The sequence below is a fragment of the Acomys minous genome (genome assembly GCF_964271855.1).
Source record: "Acomys minous genome assembly, chromosome: 8".
NCBI lineage: Eukaryota > Metazoa > Chordata > Mammalia > Rodentia > Muridae > Acomys > Acomys minous.
This window is the reverse complement of record NC_140489.1, coordinates 35,653,741-35,672,279: the sequence shown is the minus strand read 5'-3', so window position 1 is coordinate 35,672,279 and position 18,539 is coordinate 35,653,741. Positions and strand designations below refer to the sequence as shown.

Below are 18,539 nucleotides of genomic sequence, written 5' to 3'. Positions count from 1 at the left end.
ACCCTGTCAACCTTTGTCACTCTGAACTCACTATGAACTTGGGTAATGGATACACAGATCCAAAATGTTTAGTTTGAAAACATGTAGCCTGTTGTATTTTAGAATTCATCTGTTCTGTAATTAATTGCCTTTTTTGGCTATGAGGTAATTCTCTTTTCTCAGGAGTACAGCGACCAACAATAAACAGCATTGAAATTAGGATGCTTGACTTCATCCAGGTGAAACTGGGAGGCTTAGCTTCATCTGATTGAAATTAAAACGCTTGACTTCATCTAGTTGAAGTTAAGATTTCTAAGTTCATCCACCTTTTCTCTTGAATGTATATTGTATATGTGTGAGACTGGTTTCTTTTTTTTTTTTTTTTTTTTTTTGGCTGTCCTAGACTCACTTTGTAGGTCAGGCTGGCCTCAAACTCACAGTGATCCGCCTGCCTCTGCCTCCCAAGTGCTGGGATTAAAGGTGTACGCCGTCATACCCAGCAAGACTGGCTTATTTTCTATCTCACCACTATACCCTGTAACTTTTTATGGAGCTATTCAACTGTGATTTTGCTAAATGCCTTCATGCCAAACCTCCTATGACACAAAAACCCACCTCCCTCCAAAACCGAGATTTCCTTTACCAGCCCATCATCCTCCAGTGCCTCCAGTAACATGTAACTGGTCTCCCCATTTGAAGCAGACACAGATCCATGTTTATAGGCAGTGGCTTTTTGCAGGTATTTTTAAGATGTGATGTTCAAGTCACTGATGTACTACTGTAAAGAAGTACAAGCCATTAATCTTAAAAGCAGCCTGGGTAACTTCCTTGGCTGTGATAAGGGTTTTCCCTATACGAAGCCACAATAGCGAAGGCTGCTGGCTGCCTCTTCCGTGACCTGTTGCTCCTCTGTGGTAACAGACCCTGATTATTAGTGGGGCTCCCTTTCCGAGCCCCTTCTTCAGCTAGCACATCCTGGGCAGTTAATACAAAACACGGGGCTTCTGGGCAGCGACTGGGTAGGGACTCAGCTGAAGAAGACAGATCTTTTGCGCTTCTGCTTTTCCTCCTTCTTCAGGCCTGTACCTCAGTCAAATAAAGGGAACCCTTCACTGCCGTCTTGGGCCAGGAGACAGTGAGGATGGAAGCCAGGTCTGGGACGATGATATAAGAAACAGGCGCCTAGAGTGCCAGGCACACTGTGCAGCTGCCCTGGAAGCCTCAGGCTTCTTTTCAAAGGCAGCTGAGGGGATCTCTCAGCTGCTGCCATTCACAGAGTCCAACCTACACCCAATGCCAATTACAGACTTACAAAGGACAGTCTCCCCCAGCACATCCCACTGCCAGTAAATGGCAAATGACTGGAGCGGGCGGCCCAGGTAATAGAACAGTTTAATCAGCTCCTTGTTACTAAGACTTCATAACAGCCTGATGCCTACTACTACTTTCTCTTTTCCACACACACAGCCATATTCTGTCCATGACTAATTGAAACTCCACTAACATACACTTTCTGCTATCCTGTCCTCATACGGCAGTGGCCAAAAGTCTAACCCTCTGTAAGCCCTAATAAAAGCAAAAGAACACAGAAGAGTGTCCCCTTGTCTACGAAACACGAAGAAGCCACAATCCCCAAGACGGAGGCAATGAACAAAGTGGTAGCATACCATTTCTGAAATGATGGCCATGGGGCGACAATGATGCTGCCACTGGGCTGGTATTAGCATGCACAAGCCCAGGCAAACACTTGCCCACAAACTACAGGGCACATGTAAGATCTACAGACTACACTGCCATCGGCACCAGCAGGGCTATACACAGCTATGTCTTGACAACGTCCTTTAAGAGACTCCCTGTGCAGAAGCCCACCCCTTCCATGAAAGCTCTCTGCTTTCAAGGACGGACAGGACCAGATCCCTGGCTCCTGGAAAGAGACATGCAGTCTCCTGCCCTCTCCTACAAACAGCACAACCTGTCGAGGCAGCGTCTCCTTCACAAAAGCCCCATTTCCACAACAATCCTGAAGAAGGTAAAGCTTCTACGTGTAGCTTCAGAATGTGGTTGAAGATTCAACTTGACCAAGGAAACTACTGTAAACTTTTACACTTCCATTATCCTGGATCAGATTTCTCAATGGGCCAAGTTATATAACATTACTGCACCCTGCCCAGCTCTCTCAGAATGGTAAGGACATGAGAAAATGTTAAAGAAAATTCAGTTTCTCCATCACATTTTCTATGCATCTGCTGCCTCTTCTCCCACCACCCAAAGCAACCTCTGGGCTGAAATCAGTCACCAAAAGTTTCAATTCAGTTAATATACTTAAAGAACACAGTTTTCAAGAAGGGATAAACAAAACATAAAATCACAGCAAAGAGAAAAGGGGAGGTAAGATTTTACCTCATATAACTCAAATCTTTTACACTCACCATCAAAGTCTATACCTAATTGTTTATATTCTCACAAAGAGGAAGTTTTCTATTATCATGAGGAAAAGAGATCAAACTGAAGGGATAAAGGAAATAAAGGCCACTTTAAAGCAACTTCAAAGTACTATATATATATATATATATATATATATATATATATATATATATATATATATAATTTTTTTTTTCTCTCTACACACACACACTTCTTAAATGTCTGGTAGGATAGGCCAAATCAAACACCTGACCTCAGCTGGGCAGGTGGTAGCACACACCATTAATCTCAGCACTTGGGAGGCAGAGGTGGGCAAATCTTGAATTCAAGGTCAGCCTGGTCTTAAGAGTGGGTTCCAGGACAGCCAGGGCTCCACAGAGAAACCCTGCCTTGAAAAACCAAAAAGGAAAAAAAAAAAATACACATTCTCAATAAGGAAAAGAATTGCAAATTGCAAAGAATTCTATTGTGTTTTCTAATTTTCTACAACAAGCACTACTTACACAATTGCAAATGCATTTTGGAAAGCAGACCCACAACAGAAAAATAAGCCATGTTAGGAACAGCTCAGATAAAAAACAAGGTCTGAAACAATGGGCTCAAGGCGGACAGATGCAGAGGGTAGCTCCAAGAGCCTATGTCACCCCCAAAGTTCTTCGCCTGAAATACCTTCCTCTCAGGAAGAGGGTATTTCAGGGCACACAAATACCATTAGTCACTAGCACCCTCTCTGCAGTCAGCCTGGACAGAGAGACACCAGGAAGCGTATTCCTCGCTGTTCTGCTCGCCCACACGGAACACTCAAATCCCTACTAACTTACCTACTTAATTATACCTAACCCCGACTTTACAGGCCAGTTTACGGACTCCATGTATTTAACACACAGTTACTTCTCGGCTCCCTGCAATTACACACGAGTTATGGAACTCATTAATAGCACCCCTGGGCTAACAAGAGGTCTAAAACAACACTAGACAGGTCACACTCTCCAGACTGACACTGCCACCTGCACAGGGTCCCAGTTCAACGCACACCCCTTCTTCCGATGGCTCCCTCTCCAGTGAGCTGAGGTGTGGAGGTAAAAACGTAGACAGACTGTAGAGGTCTGCCTTCTTAGCTGCTCCAGAAAGGGGAAATCTTCTTTGGGGGGTTACATGCACATTTCCCACAAGCGGGAAATAAATACATCAGACTCAAACACTGAAACTCTGCCTGTGGTATCGACTCACAATTACCCTGGACTGCTCAGCTGCCTCGTCCCTCTTTCCCCATGGCGAGCCCACGCCCACCGAAGCCGCACGGCGAGGGTGTGGCTGCTCTCCATACTCACTGTTGCTGGACTTAAGGTCTCGGTGAATGATGGGGACGATTGCCTCATCGTGTAGGTAGCTCATCCCCCTGGCGATCTGCACAGCCCAGTTGACCAGGATGTCCGGGGGAATCCTCTTCCCAGACAGCACTCTGTTCAAAGGCCCTCCACGGGCAAACTCCATGACCAAGCAGAGGTTGGGCTCCTTCAGGCACACCCCCCTGAGGGCAATGATGTTCGGGTGCTTCAGCATGGCAAAGAGCTTGGCCTCCTGGCGAACATTCTCGATGGTCTGGCTGATGTCCTCATCAGGGTCATGACGAGCTGCTTTCACAGCGACCTCATCACCGACCCAGAAAGCTCGGTAAACTTTCCCAAAGCCCCCAATACCGATGATCTCCTCCAGGGTCAGCTCCGCAAAGTCAATCTCTAACACTGGAAGAAGAAAACAGGAAGTCAACAGTGTACTCTGAACACCGTATAACTAGCCACACTGCCACTGGATGGGCAAACACAGCCATGCTAGGTAAATGGGCCTCCCTGTCTCCCCACTCTAAAGTGAACCCCATAAGCAGTAGGGACTGTGGTTAATTTCATATATATTATTCTTAGCGACTAGCAAACAGTCGAGATGCTCGATGGGTGTTTACAGTAAAGTAAATCCTACTTGGATTATCAGCAGAATGTTGTACCAAGGCTACCCCATTTTAACTCAAGGGAATATCGGGGGCAACCTTTTCTGAAAATCGCTTAGGTTCATTTGTTCTTGGTAGTGAGAAGCCACAACCCAGGGCTAAGCAGACACACAGCAGCTACAGTTTGGTTTGCAAACAGCTTCTGTAGAAATACGACCAATGAATACAGAAGGGTGGTGTGATGTGGTGAGGGGTGAGTGAAAAAAGAACATGTGAGAAGGGCCTGAGAGGAGGAGTAGAGGGGAATCACATCAGACAATTATGGGATGGGGTAAAAGACAGAGAGAAGGACGTGGGCAGTAGCATGGAGTCTCAGGGCACATGACATGTAAAGGACATCAGGAGGTTCACAGCAGCTGGACTGTGTGTACTGGGATAAGAGATAAGACCTGAGCCTTGTTGGGGGTGACAAGGTAGTAATAAGCTTTTGAGCCATTCTGAAGGACTTAAAGTTATTCTATAATCAATAAGGGCCACGTATGTTCCATTCGGAAGAGGAGTTTTATGGTTTAAAAAGGACACTAACTCTGACAGCCATGCAGAATATAATGGAAAAGACAACCTAGAGTGGTAATGCTGCGACCCCTTTAACACAGTTCCTCATGTTGTACTGACTCCCAATCATAAAATTATTTTCATTGCAACTTCATAACTGTAACTTCGCTATTGTCATGAATAGTAATGTAAATATCTGATATACAGCAGAGCTGATATGTGACCCCTGTGAAAGGGTTGTTTGACTCCCAAAGGGGTTGAGACTCATAAGTTGAGAACTGCTAGTCTGAAGCAAAGAGCCATTAAGGGACTGGGATGCATCCCGGTCAGTAGTGCCCAGCACGCATGAAGCTCAGGGTTTAATCCACAGCCTGCATAACACAGTACATGCCAGTGATCCTACACTAAGGAGATGAAGACAGGAGAATCAGAAGTTCAGGATCAACCCAGGCTCCAGAGCAAGTCTGAGGCCAGCCTGGTCTAAATAAAGACCCTATCTCAAAAGAAAGACCCATCAAGGAGGCCCTTGCAGTGATCCAGGCCTGCCGAGCCTCAGAGGTTCTAGACATGGAAAGAACTGAGCCGATGTGAAAGACTTCCAGGATTCGGTCCTATGAGGATCTAGTTCCCGAGAGGTACAGGAAAGGAGCCTTGTGAGGAACATGAGCGCCTCAGGCCAATCCCTGACAGTCACCTCAACCGTTCATTCTGCTTCTGAGATCTAGAACTGGAGCCTGGGGTACCTGAAATACCTTCAGCAGTGTCTGAACAGCTTTCACAGACGATCCCAGCAGCTACAGGCGATTGTAAGCTTGGGCTAGACAGGATGTGAAGAACTGGGCACAGCCCCGTGTCCTGTGTCTCCTAAAGCCCTGGTCTCGGTTCGCTTTTGACTGACTCAGACTCGTCCCTCGCATTTGAACTTAAACGCCGGTGCCATTGAGAAACGTCTGACCTCAAGACCAGACAAGGGCAAGCTCGTCAGACGCCTTTGCAGTTGACTCCACTCTGCAAGATGCGCCCAGGCTATCCCTAGTTAAGTATTCATTAGCTGCTTATCACCTGTGACACTACGACAACCACAGGACAGAGATTCCGTCTGCCACCGCTGTGCTCTCTGTGCCAGGTAGTTAGTGGGTGACCAACAAAAGGAATTTACCTCAGTAGGGCATAAAGAAATTTAGATCTGTTTAAAGGAGGGGGTAGTCAGGACCTCTGGAAGAAAATAACCACACTCTACCAGGAAAAAACAAAACAAAACCAAACCCTAGGAAAACAAAGATGTATTTCTAGATTTCTGGCAAGAGCAAACTGGACGGCTGCTCTTCCTCACGTGGCCAGCCCCACCACACCTCACGCTTCTTTTAGCTTCTGAGGGGCCTCAAATTTTTGTTCTTTCTTAATCCTAGCACTTCGAATCTTCCCCAGACCCACTGTTCATTTGTGTTTAGCAATGCAACTGCCAATCTGCACCAAGGAAACTCTCAGGAAAAGCCAGGTGGGCTGTCTTTATGCACACAAGAAGCAGAGTCCACCTTGACCCCCAAAGTTCCAGGATGCTAACTAACTAACCCCTTGAGGACGCAGCGCAGCTCAAGGTGCAGCAGGCAAAGCACAAGCTCAGTATTTGAGTAGCGCTGGTTTTAAACTGTGACACCATGAAATAAAGAAGAGAGAGGAAAGTCATTGTCTCTCAAGGAGAGGATCCTCCTGAAGTACAAAGGACATGGAGGAAGCTGTAGAGCAGCAATCAGCACTTATCCCAATATCCTTCTAGCACCTCATCTCCTTTCAGTACCAGAGGCTAGAAAACTAAGAAACTACAAGTCCCAGGATCCCTTAGAGCAAAGGTACTAGAAGTGGATTAAGTGACACACAAGATTTGCAAAACAAAGCGAGATAGAGAATATTATCTGGCTGCCCCTTCTGGCAAGTATGGCTGTCTGCAGCAGTATGCCAGTGCCCAGCCATGAGCTCTGTGGCTGTGCAAATGAATGATCCATAGTGAAGCTGCTTCCTACTCTCCGGCTGAAGAGACAACAGGGTGTTCCTGAAGCTCCCATCTTCCATGGCAGCTCCAGATGCTCAGCCTTGTCTGTAAAAACAATGTCACCTCCTTGGTGGTTCAGGCCTGCATTGCCCAGAGCTCTCCCCATAAGAGCCTCTTCTCCAAGCCAACAATTCTGCAAGCACCCAATTTCCTGTGCTGAATCTATTTCTTGCTTAAAATAGCTTCAATGTTTCTGAGTCCTAAAAATGAATCCTGACTAATTACTAACTTTTGCCTGATGTCATCCACATGAATGAGAAAACATGCCTACAGTAAAGAAAGGCTAGAAACCCTTCTGAAAAATACATGTCTGCGTGGTCTTTGCCCTTACACTGATAAAAAAAAAAGCTCTGTTCCTCTTCAATGAATTGTATTGATCACCCTATTTCTTCAACAAAGTCTTTGAATTTATTAACTATAGTTTTGCTCTTATACTCATTCTCCGATGCTCAGCTCTGGAGCATAGCTGTCAACACACAGTAGGTGTTCACTGTTTACCTAACCGCCTGAGAGTGTAAGAGACAGACAAGGCTCTGGTCTAGGGTGCTGAAAGGGACAGCTCCTCCAGCAACTGTACTGAGACAGACAGACCCTTGGCGTAGAAGGAAAAGTAGTGATCTCTCCGTGTAGAAGCTGAGATGTCAGCTTTCCCCCACTAAGTTAACACCATAACGAAGCCAGCCTGCAAAGGAAGTACAGAACACAGATTTCCAACAGACAAAACAACCTGGAAGGCGAGAACTTTCTTTTTCTCTCCCTGCTAAGACGTCCCTTCCATGGGCTTCCCGGGGCTAGACCTTCGGCTGCAAAGAGCATGCGGGCTCTCCTTTCCTTCTCTGCGCCAACAAGATCTGGTTTTAAGCAAGAATCAGGTCAACTTGCATTCAGCACATTTTTTTTTTAATTTTTTTTCCTGTGGGAGCCTATTTCCAGGAATATCAACAACAAAACCTTATTTCATGTTGGAGTCAAGATGTTATTTCCTCCAGATTGTATGCTTGGAGACCAATTGCACAGGCCCATCCTGTAGGCTTGGAGCAAAGGGATGGTATACTGTGTTCCTTTCCGAGTGTTACATACAGAGCCAAGTGAGAGACACACAGCTGTGGTCCCAGTACCCAGGAGGTACGTGCAGGAAGAGAACTTCAAGGACAGCATGGGCTACATAGTGAGATTCTGTTTCAAAAGGAAGAAATAAATGATTTTTAAAAAGAAAATAGGCTCAGTGGGAAAGAGAGCTGCTGTGCATGTCTGGGTTTAGATTCCCAGGACCCACATGAAAAAGAATGGCATGTAATCTCAGCACTGGGGCGGGGGGGGGGGGGACAGGGGGAGAGGATGAGGAGGAGGATAGAGATGCAAGCATCACTGGGACTTCTGGTCTAGCTGAAAATGATCCAGGTTCAGTGAGAGACTGACTCAAGGGAATAAGACAGAGATCATTAGAGGACACCCAGCCTCCTCCGTGCATGGGTACATGCATCTGCACACACACACACACACACACACACACGCACACACACACACCATTCATACATACACGCACAAACACATACATCACACACACATACAAATCTTAGGCATATCTAAAACTATGTCCTTGCATTTGTAGTGAATTCAGGAAAAATGGAAATCAATAGTGACCTTAATTCTGTGTTACAAACAGACTAACACTGGTATAGAAGAAATGCTTTACTAGTCGTGTATCTCCAGGGTGACTAACTGGAGCTTCACATTTTTTCACTTTTTTACAAAACAGATGAGGGAGGGCCCAGATCACATAGATGTGCCATCCATGGAGGGCCAACCACTGGTACCTACAGTGGAGGGATAAAAGCAGAATGTAAAATGTCTTATGATATCACTAATCTGTTTTGTCTTGACAAAATATTAACAAAAAATACTAACTTCTCCTTCTGATCTGAATATGGCTTGAAGCAAAATTTTCACTTGAAAACGATACTATAGAAGCACATCTAACTCTGCCTGCTTGACTGGACTTAGGCCTTCCACTCGCAATCCTGAACAGATCCCATGCTGCCAACTCCAGAGGGGAAGTTCAAAAGTTAACTCTGAGGAAGTGTTGTCAGTGGCTTTACTATTCCAAGTCCAGGGGGACAAGGTTTGTCAATCACCTTTATTGTCTGGGTGACACTAGCTCAGCCGGTGGGCAGAGCTCCCAGGTGAGACATTCCTGTCTTCTGCTTCTATCCCTTGATATTTAACACAGTAGCCGCCGAGCATTCAAGACCGAGCTCTTCACTGAGGCTTGGGGAACTCTCAATAATAATGCCAGTCCCAAGTGAGGTGAAGTTAGAGGACATACCAGAACTTTCCGCACCACGCTCCTCGGATGAATTCTTTCCACAAGCACGAGGTCCTCCCACCTGGGTTCCAGATCCAGGAATCCACTCTAGCCAAGGCACTGTCTACTACAATGGTGAAGTCCTGGCCACATTACAAGGACTCATCTCCGAACGAAGCACACTGTTGCTATGTCTGATGCTCAGTGGAAAAGGTTCTTTTAACCTAAGTCACGTTTGCTCCTGATGCTATGACAGCCGGAGCACAAGACACTGAGGAAATGAGGAGAGGCTGCTCATAAACGTCACTCTTACCTTAGCTGTCCCTAAAGACAACAGCACAGAGCTCCACCCACAAAGAGCCTCAAAATCTCACTCTTAAAACCACACTGTGGCCAGGCAGTGGTGGCGCACGCCTTTAAGCCTTTAATCCCAGCACTCGGGAAGTAGAGGCAGGTGCATCTCCAAGTTCCAGGCCAGTCTGATCTACAGAGAGAGTTCCAAGGCAGCCAAGGCTATACAGAGAAATCCTGTCTCGAAAAACCGTATCAACCAACCAAAGAAACACATTGTTTCCTAATATGTCAGACTGTCCCTTTCAACATATGGCCAAGTTCATCTTCAACACTAATTCCAAACACCGTGCCAGGACCTTTGACTGGCCTTCTCCTCACCACTACTGCAAAATATGACAAAAATGTGTAGCTCTTAGAAACAACCTAAAGTGTTATCAACATCAAAATGCATAAGGCAGAAACTCGGAATGGAAGGGAGCACATCTGAGAGAACTAGAGATCTGAACAATTCGACTGTCAAAAGGAGAAGAAGAAAAAGAAGCCGCGATTGTACCTATAATTCATCTTAAAGTAATGCAAGTGTCCGTGTAAAAATAAGTGACAGTTAGAAAGATAACTATCACAGATGGAAATTTAAAACTGAAATTTCAAAGTTAGCCCTCTGTGATGGCTTTTAATTCAGGTAGGGTGCAAAAGTACACAAGTATATAGGACAAGGAACAAATGACTAAGTATATGGTTATAATGCCTTCTAACTAGACTTATGGAAACTCTTAAATGCTAAGCTGCACTTGAAGAGATTCCCATCTTCTAAAATAACCAAATATACAAGCGGTTAAGGCAATAAAATGGCAATTTAACTCCTTTTTTAAAAAAAGAAAAGAAATTTTCATTAGGGGCGTGGAACAGGAGGTTCCTGGGAAATTGGTGAAGATCAGGACACAGAGAGAAAGGCCCTGGGAGGGAACCCTGGGCCTGCCCCTTCCCCCCAAGATTTGGCCAATGGCAAAGATAGGCAAGGATCTGGGGTGAAAAAAAAAGCGTTCTCTGAATGGTATGACAAGGACCTAGCCACTGTACCTGCTGATTCTGAGCTCCCGCGAGGGACAGGTATACTTTCTCCCTCTAATTATTTCTCCTCCACTCACGACTTTGCTGCCCCCTCCCCCAACACACACACCTTTCCTAACATATTATTCAGCGATATTCCTCAAGGTACAAGTTTGAGACACAGTACGAGAACCAAAGAAATCAACACGAGATTTCAAAGGCACCTGACTCTTGAGTTCACACAAGCTTCCGGGACTTGTGAGCCTGCCCAGACAGGCGGGAGACACCTCCACTTCTCCCTGGACAAATACCTTTAAGAGGCGGGGACTAGCCACAGAAGAGGTCCTCCAGGTCCTTGATTGGGGAACTAAGGTTACTGATGACAGTAACCACCTGCTCTCCAGAAACCATTCCAGACCATGAGGGGCACAAGGAGGGAAGGGAAGGGGTTGGGACATCACTGAGACTCCTGCTAGGGTTTCAGGAGTTGCTACTTGAGCAAGTCGGATGAAGGTGAAGATGCAGAATGTTCCAGGCAGGGCCTGCGGCTCTGGAGCTTCTCCATAGCACCAGCTAAAGCCCCTGCAGCACGCGTACCCACCTACACAGGGGCCAGTCATTCCCTGACCTCTCCACGTCCAACCCAGGCCTCACCCTCCCCTCCCAACCGAGCTCCGGTGCCCGCCTTCTCCTTACGCTGAATGGGCGGGTAGCAGCTGGGGTCCTCCGCACCCGGCTGGCAGCGGCTGGAGAAGGCGCTGCGCGGGGTCACGTAGTTGCTGGGGAAGATGCCCACCCGCTGGTTCAGCTGCCCGGTCCACCAGCCCTCATCGCCGGACACCTGCGAGTCCTTGGACAGCACCTCTACCACATCGCCCAACCGCAGGGTCAGCTCGTCCTCTCCCGCCGCTTCGTACTCGAACACAGCCGTCCAGTAGGGCAGCGCGGCGTGAGATCCCAGCTCGGCCGCCGCCTCCTCTTCGTCCTCCTCCTCCTCGGCCCCTGCGCCCGTGGCATCCTCCCCCGGCGGGGCGACAGCGGCGCTCGCCAGGCAGCCGAGAAGCGATCTGGAGGACTCCATGGAGCGGCCGGTCCATAGGGTGCGGGGCGGCCGCCCGCGGGAGCCGCCGCCGCCTATTGTTCATGCGGCTCGGCAGCGCTGGGGGCTCCGCGCCCCCGACGGCCGCCGCAGGTAGGGCCCAAGCAGGCGGGGCGCGCGAGAGCCGAGGACGCCCGGTGCGCACCGCGAGCGCGCACCGCGGACAGAAGCGCGGCGCAGTGCCCGCCGCCTGGCGCCCCCGCGGGCGGCCTCGCCCCTCGGCGGCTCCCACCTGCTCGTGCCGCCAGTGCCCGCCGCCCGCTGGACGCTCCCTCCCCGCCCCGCCCCGTGCGCCCCGCCCCCCGCACGCCCGAGACCACCTGACGCGAGTCTGGCTCCGCCCCAGCCCTGCGGACCAGGGGGCGCGGCCTCTGAGATGGGCCCGCCTCCATAACCACTCCGTCCTCCCATTGGCCCGCTGCGGCTGTCCGTTTCCTGAGGGAGGCCGAGGCCTTATTGGGTAGCTACCGAAGGTGAGACAGCGTGCTTGTGGACGGTCAGAGCCGGCTGCGGAGCCCTCTGTCTTTGTCTGCGCTGTTTCATCTTACGAACTGCGCCAGCTCCCGGTTGAGATGACCAAGCTCTTGGATCTACTTCTCCTCTGGTCGGCTCTGCGCTTCCGTCTACTCTCGCCTCCACGCACACACTCGCTTGGATGGAAGAACTCTTTGGGTTGCTCTGCTGGCCTTAAGGAAGACTGCAGACATCTCTGTGAGATGAGGTTCCAGGCCATCATTGTTAGAATTCCGAAAGCGGAGGTCACCTAGCGGGGTTTCCGCAGTCTAGGGAAGTCGTGCGGAACCAGCTGGTTTACGCTTGCCTTTTGGAGCTGGCTGTATGGAGGACCCTGGTGACTGGCTACACAGATCACATCAAGGACCAAAGCAGAGTAAAGGCTGGTGTTGTCACTCTTGGGCAAGGGCTCACCGATGCTCTGCCCTTTTGTTACATGCCTCACACACACAAGATTAAGAAGGAACAAGAAGACCTTTACCTATCTTAAATGCTTTTTTAAGCCTATCATAGCGATGGTTTCCGTATTCCAAAACAGCCATGATGTCTACCAGACTGTATTACCTTTTCCAAGACAAGAATAGATGTGATTTCTTTAACCAGAGTTAGGACTCCACTGTTTATTTGTTCGTGTTTTTGAGACAAGATCTCACAATGTAGCCCAGACTGGCCTCACACAATCTTGCTGCCTCAGCTGCCCTAGTACTGGGATTACAGGCACGTGCTATGAACTATTACAGGCATGAACTCTTATTTGGTTTCGTTTGAATTCGAGGTTTCTCATTAGGCAAACTGGAGCAATTTGGAAAAAATAGCCAGGCAGCTACATGACCTTTGGCCGCTGCTGCCGGCTCACCCCTGAAGGGCGGAGCACAGAGGCACAAGTCTCCTGTGTTGTAGGTTGGCCATGCAGTGGTTTGCAGACAACTGTGACTACGCCGTAAATGTAGACACCTTGCCCAGTTAAAGTCTTAGGAGGGAGATGAGACGTCGCTGTTCAAAAGAGAATCCAGAAGGTCCTGAAGATGGAGTCTCAGAAGTCAATTCCCTGACGCGGTCAAGTTCGTAGGAAGGTCTAACAGGCTGAAGTCTAGGGAGGGTCAGTGAATGGTAAAGCGGGAGTCTGGGAAGGTTCTCTAGTGTTAAGATGAAGCCACTCACCTGCATGGGGGTGCTCGCTCCTAATTCCAGCACTTAAGGAGGCAGAGGCATGTGGAGTAGGCCAGCCTGGTCTATATAGTGAGTCCACGAAAGCCAAGGCTACACAGAGAAACCCAGTCTCGAAGGAAAAAAAAAAAAGTTAAGTCACTCCACCTACAAGAGGAAGAGAGGGGAGAAAACCATTAGTGTTTTAACAAATACTTTAATATTTTATTTAATAAAATTTTCATATGTGTGAAAGAAAGAGTTTTCCAAAGTAGGTGAAGAGACCAAAAGAACACACTAGCGGAGCTGGAGAGGTGGCCAGCGGTTAAGAGCACTGGCCGCTCTTTCAGAGGACCCCCGGCTCCATTCCCATCCGTCACTATGGCAGCTCCTGTAACTTCAGTCCAGGGGAACTAACACACTCTACTGGCCTCGTGGGCCCCGGGAATGCACAGGGTGCACGCATACGGGCAAACCACTCACGCGCATAGAATAGTTTTACAAAGAAGAATGTCAAATGCGGGACTTCAAGTAGTGGGATTAGGAGTAATGGGAGCTTTTTAATTTGTCATTTTGCTCCTCTACTTATGCATGCCCGTCTCCACACCCCACCTCTCCCTAGAGCAGGTGAGAATAAGAAAACGTACTCCCTGCTCAATTTAAATATTTAGTGCTGCAGCATGTACCCAGAGCCTCACAAAGAGTCACTCACCAAACATTCCAACAAGTCACTCTGTAAATATTTGTCGAATGGATAAGTGCTAAGAATCCAAAGAGGGAAGATCCTTCAGACCGCAGTGGCCTGGCGGGGCCTCATGGTAGAGGAGGAAGCGGGGTGGAGCAGGAAAGGGAAGAAGGAGAGAGAGGTGGGACATCGTGGTGGGACGGTGAGGCATGTTGATGGCATGAGCGGATAAGAAAGAATGCTGGAAACCTATTGAGACCGGATTGCAGAGGGCTTTGTAATTATTTGATTCACATTAATAATTACTTAATTGATCATTTGAAATTATTTCATGACAAAAGTGTTTGCCATAAGGGCCGGAACCGGTCTGACTTGTTCCTTACAGCTTTCCTGGCGTCTCAGAATGCCTGGCACATAGCTAGTCGCCCTCTCTGGACACAGTCACACCTGATGGCTGACTTGGCTATAAGCCTAGGAAGTCTGGGCTTTGTTTAGCAGACCAAGGTTATCACAAGGGCAAGGAAATGGTTCAGTGGGTGGGAGTGCTTGCTCCACAAACATGAAGACCTGAGTTCAAATCCCTAGCACCTATATAAAAAAAAAAAGCCAGATTTGGCTGTGTGTGCCTGCAACCCCAGCATTAGGGAACAGACAGACCTCTGCTGAAAGCTCCCTGTGTGGCCAGCATAGCTGAACCATAGGAGGTTAGGAACAGAGCTTTGAGGTAAAATGACTGAGATTTTGCCACCCTTTAGGTTCCTCAGCAGGGGGTTGATAAATGTCACCCAGAAAAGCAACATTTTTCCCTACCACACTGGAAAGAACAGCACCAAGCAGAGAGAAGATAAGTGTCTGTCAGTGACACAGTTGGCACTAGACTTACACCAGATTGTGGGCTATCCTGACTGTATCCTGAAGAGGTCTGACTTTGTACAAGACAAGATTTTATTAATTTATTAATTATATTAACCATATATTTATTGTGTTAATTATATATGTATTTTATTAAATAATTATATATGTGTTTCATTAAATAATTATATGTGTGTGCCATTAAACATGTTTCAGGACACTTTTATACTTGTATATAATATATTTTTATCATCAACTCCCATTACTCTCTCTTGCTCTCTTCCCACTCCCAACTAGTCCTCCTCCCACATTTTTGTCTGTCTGTCTGTCCATCCCACCGAGCCTCATTAGAGTTGCTTACAGGAACATGGAGGCTATTTGCCGAAGCATGGTCGCCTTCCCCCTGGCTATCTCACTGAAGAAAATGGCAGGCCAAGTTTTTGAAGCCGCTTTCCCATTTGTATAGCAGCAGAACATACTTTGTATGGATGTTATAGAGTTAAACAAGACAAGACGCCCAAAGCGTGCTATTTAGCACCAGTGGCCATCTTTCTTTTGCTAGGGTTCTACACTCGGACACACCTTTAGCAGCACCTTAGAATGTAGCGGATCGTGACTGGGGGCTAACCTAGTGTGGCTCTCAAAAAAAAAAAGAAAATTAAAATTGTGAAATAAGGAAGGCAGGAATAAGGAAAGGAATGAAGAGAAGACAGAGGGAGGAAAGAGGAGGGCCAGGAAGAGAGTGAGGCCTTGAGTTTGAATTCTGATTGATGCTTACAGGCAAGTTAAACCCCCTGTATCCCAGATCCCTCGTGTGAAAATCAAGGATAATAGCATGGTTTCTCTGGCCTCCCAGACTGACTAAGGGACGTAATGTATACTTAAGTGAGGAGCCTAGCACCTAGTCATCACCGCTGATCCTAGAATTCAGGTTAGCAAGTGAATGCCACCCTCCCCTTAGTCTTTTTTGGGGAACATTTTATTTTAATTTTTACTGGTATATATTTATTGTACATAGCAGCGGGCTTTGTAGACGTCTGTTTTCAAATGTAACATTTACCTTTGACCATGTCCGTCACCTTCACCCTCTTTTCTCTTCACTCTTCCCTCCCCTCTCGTTTTCCTTCCCCAACTGCCCTTCTCCCTCATGGTATTTATAGGGTGTGTGTGTGTACAAGTGTGTGTGTGTGTGTATGTGTGTTTATACATGTCCAGTATGACATATCTATATAAGTGTAGGCGCCACAAATGAAACAAAAATATGGCTACATTTGTCTAAGCCTTCCAGCAAATGATGTAAAATTTTTAAGGTTTTATTTATTGGGGTGTGTGTGTGTGTGTGTGTGTGTGTGTGTGTGTGTGTGTGTGTGTATAGGTCAAAGGACAATTTTGTAAAGTCTGTTCTCTCCTTCCACTTTTATGTGCGGGTTCTAGGAATCAAACTCGGGTCATTAATTTGTGTGGCAAATACCTTTACCTACTGAGCCATCTCACCAGCCCTGAAAATGACCTAGTTTTGTCTCTGGTTTAATTGAACTCTGTTGTGTGCATATCCCACACTTTGTTTATCCATTTCCCTGTTGATGGACATGTAGGCTGGTTGGTAATTGGCTATGGTGAATATGGTGTAACAAACAGGGTGTGCAAGCTGCCTGGGTCACGGCCGCAGTTCGACTTTCAGTTCTGTGAGGAACCTCCATGCTGATTTCCTTAGGGTCTGGGCCGATTTACATACCCACCAGCAGTGTGTACTGGGAGGGGCTTTTAAATGAGTTCTTCAATGCTTAAATCCCTCTAGCAGACACTGACCATTTCTAACAGTCAAAGGTACATCCCTCACTCCCCATGTGTCCTCACCTTTGAGAACGAGCTCCTAGCTCTGAATTCAGACACTCAGCTTGTATGACACCGGCTCAGACTCCTCGCTGAAGAGGGATGAGTCCAGTGAGGCACTTCCCCTGTTTTTTTTCATTATTTACAAATCGTAGGTATATAAAATAGGGTTTCTGTAGATCAATGATTCTCAACCTTCCTAATGTTTCGTCTGTTTAATACAATTCCTCATGTCGTGGAGATCCCCAACCATGAAATTACTTTCGCTGCTACTTCATAAGTGTAATTTTGCTACTGCTGTGAATCGTTATGTAAATATCTGTTTTCCGATAATTTTAGCGGCCCCTGTGAAAGGGTTGTTCGACTCCCAAAAGGGTCGCAACCTGCAGGTTGAGAACAGCAGCCACTGTAGATGAATCAAGAGGTCTCCGAGCAGTGCTTATAGGTCTCGTTGTAATTGACAGTGTGTCCGTTCCTATCTGCTGAGAACTAGCACTGCTGCACCATCAAGGTGGCAACAGAGCTCCCCTCCCCGCTCTGCTCTCTCCTGTGAAGATCCTGGCTCAGAAAAGAAATGGACTACAAGAGCTGTCTTACTCGCTCCTTCTGCGGAGAGTCCCTTCTTACCAACGATCAGAGCCTTTGTGCTTCACCCAGGATCATGACAGAGCCAGCCCTCAGATCAGCTCTCTGAAAGATAAAACTCTAGGCTTGGAAAGACTTCATGTCAGATGGGTCCGATCAAATGGAGAGAGCGGCCAGAAGAAGTCACCCCTATAATTAATCATAAAGAAGAGTAAGGCCTGAGGGAATAGTCACACAAAGAGAACATGGTCTTTAAACGCAATAAACCCAGAGGAAATATATTCCTAATCTTGGGGAAAATACTATTCATCAATACTATTGAAAGAAACATATCCGAATGTGAACTGCAGCTGCAATTCATCTAGATAAGGGGGTGAGAAGCAACCGTTCTCCTCATTCTGCCTTATTCAGCAGTTTCCAGGTTAAAATGTACAAATTTTCTAAGTAGGAAGGTGTGCTAGACTCTGAAAGGCACATCCCTATGTCATCTCAATTACATGTAGATTCGGAAACAACTCAGCTCCTGAAACAGTAAAGTGATGGGAGGCTGGAGGATGGGGCCAGAGGACCAGGGCTGGAGGATGGGGCCAGAGGACGAGGGCTGGAGGATGGGGCCAGAGGGCCAGGGCTGGAGGATGCGGCCAGAGGACCAGGGCTGGAGGATGGGGCCAGAGGACCAGGGCTGGAGGATGCGGCCAGAGGACCAGGGCTGGAGGATGGGGCTCGAGGATTAGGGAGATGCTGGTCAAAGCTCACAAGATTTCAGTTAGAAAAAAATGAAGCAATCTACTGAAATGCAGGGTGACTATTAGTTAATAACAATATATTTTATTCTTAAAAATTCTTGAGTATGTTGTGTCCTCACCGGTGGGAAGTGTGGGTGCCACATTTACTAATTTGATTTGCCCTGTCTATAAGTGCTACAAATCACAAAACATGCTGTTTATTTCAAATGTGTATGCTTTTGTCAATTGAAATTGTAAAAAGAGATGGGGGCTGAAGAGAGATCTCAGCGGTTGGAAGCTTGTGCTACTCTACCACTGAGGAAAACCAGGGCTGGGTTCTCAGCTCAGGCAACTGGAAGGCTCACAGTTTCCTGTAACTCCAGCTCCAGAGGATCTGACACCCTCTTCCAGACATGGTGGGCACTGTGCCCTTGTACACACTCCCCTATCCCCTCAACACACACTTTTAAAAACTAATAAGATTTAAAGAGGCTGAACA

The 18,539-nt window shown here is 47.3% G+C and overlaps 1 protein-coding gene across 2 annotated transcripts in view; it reads right to left on the bottom strand.

Moving 5' to 3' along the window:
• The window catches only part of MAP3K9 (mitogen-activated protein kinase kinase kinase 9), a 72,947-nt gene extending 57,916 nt beyond the window's left edge, over nt 1–15,031 (bottom strand). Inside the window, exons 1-2 of one of the 2 annotated variants that reach the window (XM_084792996.1) lie at nt 11,299–15,031; nt 3,735–4,148 (exon numbers count right to left, since the gene is read on the bottom strand). In XM_084792996.1, coding sequence (XP_084649122.1) covers nt 3,735–4,148; nt 11,299–11,683 — 799 coding nt within the window. In that variant the 5' untranslated portion in view covers nt 11,684–15,031. The remainder of the gene's footprint in view (nt 1–3,734; nt 4,149–11,298) is intronic. The other variant, XM_084792997.1, reaches the window with a different exon arrangement.
• Between the last annotated feature and the right edge of the window lie 3,508 nt (nt 15,032–18,539).